At 47.0% G+C, this 4,536-nt stretch overlaps 1 protein-coding gene across 1 annotated transcript in view; it reads left to right on the top strand.

The window, feature by feature from the left end:
* The window catches only part of LOC103608543 (serpin A11-like), a 17,237-nt gene that overhangs the window by 10,841 nt on the left and 1,860 nt on the right, over positions 1-4,536 (top strand). Inside the window, exons 5-6 of the mRNA XM_008592965.1 lie at positions 488-761; positions 3,442-3,589. Of these exons, the coding sequence (XP_008591187.1) occupies positions 488-761; positions 3,442-3,589 (422 nt within the window). The remainder of the gene's footprint in view (positions 1-487; positions 762-3,441; positions 3,590-4,536) is intronic.

Below are 4,536 nucleotides of genomic sequence, written 5' to 3'. Positions count from 1 at the left end.
ACTTGCAAACAGCCTGAGCTGTGGAGCCAGTAAATTCGCCAATCCCAGCTCAACCACTTAATGGCTCTGCAGATTGGGACGTTTAAATAAATTCACAAAGACTCATTTTCCTCATCCCTAATATGAGGATAATGCTTGTTTCTCATTAACTTTTGTGATGATTTAAAAGAGGTAATGCCTCACATGTGAAAGGTAATTAGCAGACGGAAACACCTTTTGGCTTCTTAAAAGCTAAGTTGCTCTGAAGTGGAACAAAATTTTAGGTCATTAGAGCTCAAACTCTGGTGACGTGCTCTGGTGGCAGAGCCAGGCCTAAATTCTAGCCTCCTGCTTCTAATCCTGCTTCTGTATCCATGCCTCTTCTCTGTCTCATACTTATACACCCAAGAAGGAGTCACCAAACCAGCCTGGCTTTGTGTGTTTCTGCCCAGAGTTGCTCTCTTTGGAATGTGTTCTCATGGTTTTTTTACGGGGTTTGTGTCCTAAGCCAAGTGGAAGCATCCTTTCAATCGCTACCAGACCCACAGGCAGGAGAGCTTCTTTGTGGAAGAGAAGACTTCTCTCCACGTACCCATGATGCACCAGAAGGAAATGCACAGATTCCTCTATGACCAGGAGGTGGCTTGCACCGTCCTCCAGATAGAATACAGCGGAAATGCGCTGGCGCTGATCATCCTCCCTGATCCAGGGAAAATGGAGCAGGTGGAGGCCGCTCTGCAGCCAGAGACCCTGAGAAAATGGAGCCAGGTGCTCCTGCCCAGGTAAGTGCAGAGCAGAAGGACTCTGGCAGACCTTTCTAGGGAGCAGGAGCAGGTTGGTCAGCTCCAATCACAAGAGCCCCTCTTGCAGGGCTGGCTCGCTGTCTTGCCCTCTACTAACTGTGATCTTGGGCAATTTTCTCACCTCCTTGGGCCTCAGATTTTCCCAACTATAAAAATAAGGACATGATACCTGCCTCATTGGGTTACCCAGAGGATTAACTGAGTTAGTACTTATAGAGAACTTAGACTGGTCCGTGGAACACAGAAAGTGCCCACCAGGCATTGACCATGATTACACCTGCCTGGGTGTCTGTCTTGTCCCACCCTCCTTTCCTGTTGCTTCCCTCTTTCTCCCCGTAATAATTTACTGCCAGAAGATGGTTAAGTGTAACCAAAAAATCAGATCAAGGACAGTTATTAAGGATAATCATGACTCCAACAGAATAGTGTATTTTTTTAAGTACCTCTTTTTTAATTAAAAAGTTTTTTAAGAAATTAAATACCGAAGAGAGCACTGTAAAACTCAAGGTGCTGATTTTATGTTATCTCTAACCTGTCTCCTTCCATCTCACTTGCTTTTTGGCTTGTGGTTTTATCACAGCAATTTTGGCTTTTTCTAGTTTCCCTAGACCCCCTTCTCCAGCTAACCCCTTCTTGGGGTGCATCTTATTTTATGGGGTGCTCCGGGATAAAGTCTAGTCCTGAGTTCTAGTTTCCTCTTGCTGCATAACAAGCCACCCCCAAACCAAGTGGCTTAAAACCACCACCTCTCTTGGTCCTGTGAGTGGACTGAGCTCAGCTGGGTGGTTCTCATGTGTTGGGGTTGGATAGCGGGTGAGGCTGGAGCCATTGAAGGCTCCTTTGCTCATGTGCCTGGTGCCTGGGCTGGGCTGGCTGGAAGACATTAGGGCTGAGCAGGCATCTCTCTTTCCCTGCAGCATCTCCACCAGGCTAGCTTGGGCTCAGCAGCTCAGCATGGTTGATATTGTTAAATGGCAGCTAAGGGCTCCAACATGGAGTGCTCCAAAAGACAGGAAGTGAAAGCTACCACTCTCTTAAGTCCTAGGCCCAGAGAGTAGCTCCATGTCACCTCTGCCTTATCATGTTGGTGAGAGTAGTCACAGAACCCACCCAGATTGAAGGGGATGGGTCATCTACACCACCTATTGGTGGCCGTCTTCAATCCACCACAACCTGGTAGGCACCTGCCCCCTTCTTGCCCACAGGTGTCTTCTCTCAGTGCCCCATCCACACTGAGGTACTAGGGATAGAGAAAGCGTGTTTTGTGTTGGGGCAGAGATTAAAGCGCCAAACGGAAGAGACACAGGCCAAGGGGAGAGGCCAGGATTTAAGGGCTTATCCCTGTTGTCTATGAATCTACATAGCTCTTGTCAGTTGCCGATTTCAGCCCCATAATTTCTGGCCCCCTCAGGGTGAGCCTGCCCCTTTCTCCCATTGCAGGAGGGAGTATGATAGAATCTTCTAGACCAGTAGGTTTTACCTCAGGAATTTGGTTTGATGTCTTCTCACTTTAAAAAAACAAACCAATTCACACTACTCTTTTAAATCTCAGATGCTTCCTGTGCCAGAGAGTACAATATCATAGCATTTTCACAGACCATCAGACATAAAGACTTCAGACTCTGCCAGGTTTCCCTCCATTCACATGAGAGGAAGGTTAACTTGCCCCGGGGGATCATGCTTCCTGGCACATCATTCACTTTTCATTCACAGCTGTTGAATACCTAGTGCATGTGGAGCTCTCTATCAGACCCTCTCTGCTAGACTCTGTTCAAACCCCACCTCCACCCTTCTTGCCTGGGGCCTGTGGACAATTTAACAAGTGGGCCAAGATATGCCTCCACTTCTGTTAAGGCATCTGGACCCTCATATTGTCCAGGAGTTGAAACCAGCAACAATTCTCTAACCTAAATTAGATTCTCTAATCTGAATTCATTGGATGCAGAAGTTTCCAAATTGGTTATTAACTAGTCAAGCTTGCAGGTGCCCTGGCAATTGTCAGACAATAACTAAGGAGGAGAATCATCCCAGGGAGAAAAGAACAGATTTGCTCTGGGTCCAAAGAAATTTCTGACCTTAACCCAGGGAATGTGGCAATCTGGTGGTAAAGTAGCAGAAGGCAGAATTTCTGTACTGATTTGTCGCTCGCACTTCACGCACATCAGATCCTCACAACCCCCCATGGAGTGGGCATCCCTAAGCCATTTCACAGATCAGGAAATGGAAGCTTAGGCAGGTGGGAGAGGATGCCAGTAGGTAGAGTTAGAATGAAGTCCAGAAGTTGAGCCAACAGAACTTGTTGATGAATCAGATACAGAGGTAGGAAAATGTTCACAGTATTTAACTTGTATGGTCATGATGTGGATTCAATCAGTTACGCCTCACAAAAACCTAGTCAAGATCTGGCACCTAGAAAACTCTCCATAATGTGATGAAGACATTCAGCTGTGCCAGGAGTCTTCTAAGATTCAAGATATATTCTAGGAGGCCTGATGAGAAGGGAGCTCTGTGTATGACAGTGGAATGTGCTGCCATGACAAGTAGTGTCCCCTCACACTGGGGTCACTTCTCTCTCCCCCAACTCAGGCTGCCAAAAGACAGGGCGAGAGTGGAACTTATAATGAGATAACACCATCTCTCTGTCTGATTCTCTCTCCAGTCTGCTGGATTTGCATTTGCCAAGGTTTTCCATTTCTGGAATATATAACCTGGAAGAGATACTTCCCCAGATTGGTCTCACCCACATATTCAGCTTAGAAGCTGACTTATCAGGAATCACTGGGCAGCTCAACAAAACCATCTCCAGGGTAAGGTGGTGAATGTGGGTGTGTGTGGATGTGTGGCAGGGGGTGTCTTCCTTCCTTCAATGTATGGTGCATTTGAAAGTCAAGTTGCTGTTTTTTTTCCCGTTCTGATTCTTTAACACCACAATTTTTAAGCCTTTTTCTCACGGGCAGCTCCCTTTCCTCCTCCCCTTCTGCTATATCTCTGTATTCTTCAGTGTGGGCACACAGGGACCTGAATAGAGTAAATGTTTATTTGGGGTCATCCATGGAGCCAGAATTTCTGCAAGTGTGGGATAGCTTTGTTGTTATTCCTGATGCTTCCTTCTAAGGCAGCAGTGAAACTCTATCTGCCTTTGTTACAGCTATAGGGAATAGATGGGCATGAACAGCAGGTGTAACAGTCAGCTCTGCTGCAGTAACAAACACCCCCAAATCTCAGTGCCTTACCTCGATGGCTTGTTTCCTGTTCATATTACAGATCAGCAGCAGGTTACTGCCATCTGCTACAGAGCTGCTTCACATGTCTTCTTCTTTCCAGGATGGAGGTTAAAGGAGAAGCCTCTGTCTGGGATATACCATTCTCACAGCAGGGGGGAAAGCAAGAGAAAATGTGCAATGCTCCTAACACTTCTCCCCACACAGGGCCTTAGTCATGGCCACTCACATGCCATTGGCTGAAGCAAGTCCCACAATCAAGACCATAATCAGTGGGGTGGGGTCATGTTCTGCCCCTGCGGGAGGCACCAGAGGCCCTTCCCTGAGTTTTGGTCATCCTTTTCATTTAGGGGAGAGTCGTTCATTACCACTTGAGCCTTTGAGTCTCTGTTAGGAACTTTGTAAGGAAACTATTCCGTCTTTTTGGGAAACATGGGCTGAGGGTTAAATGTGCAGCCAAGGCGATAGGGACAGTGTCGTGTGTGCATGTGCAGTGTGTGTGCATGTGCGTGCGTGTGTGTGTGTGTGTGTGT

The sequence above is a fragment of the Galeopterus variegatus genome, unplaced genomic scaffold (assembly GCF_000696425.1).
Source record: "Galeopterus variegatus unplaced genomic scaffold, G_variegatus-3.0.2 Scaffold8546, whole genome shotgun sequence".
NCBI classification, from domain to species: Eukaryota; Metazoa; Chordata; class Mammalia; order Dermoptera; family Cynocephalidae; genus Galeopterus; species Galeopterus variegatus.
The sequence above is the reverse complement of the archived record's forward strand: the minus strand, read 5'-3'. Positions and strand labels throughout refer to the sequence as shown.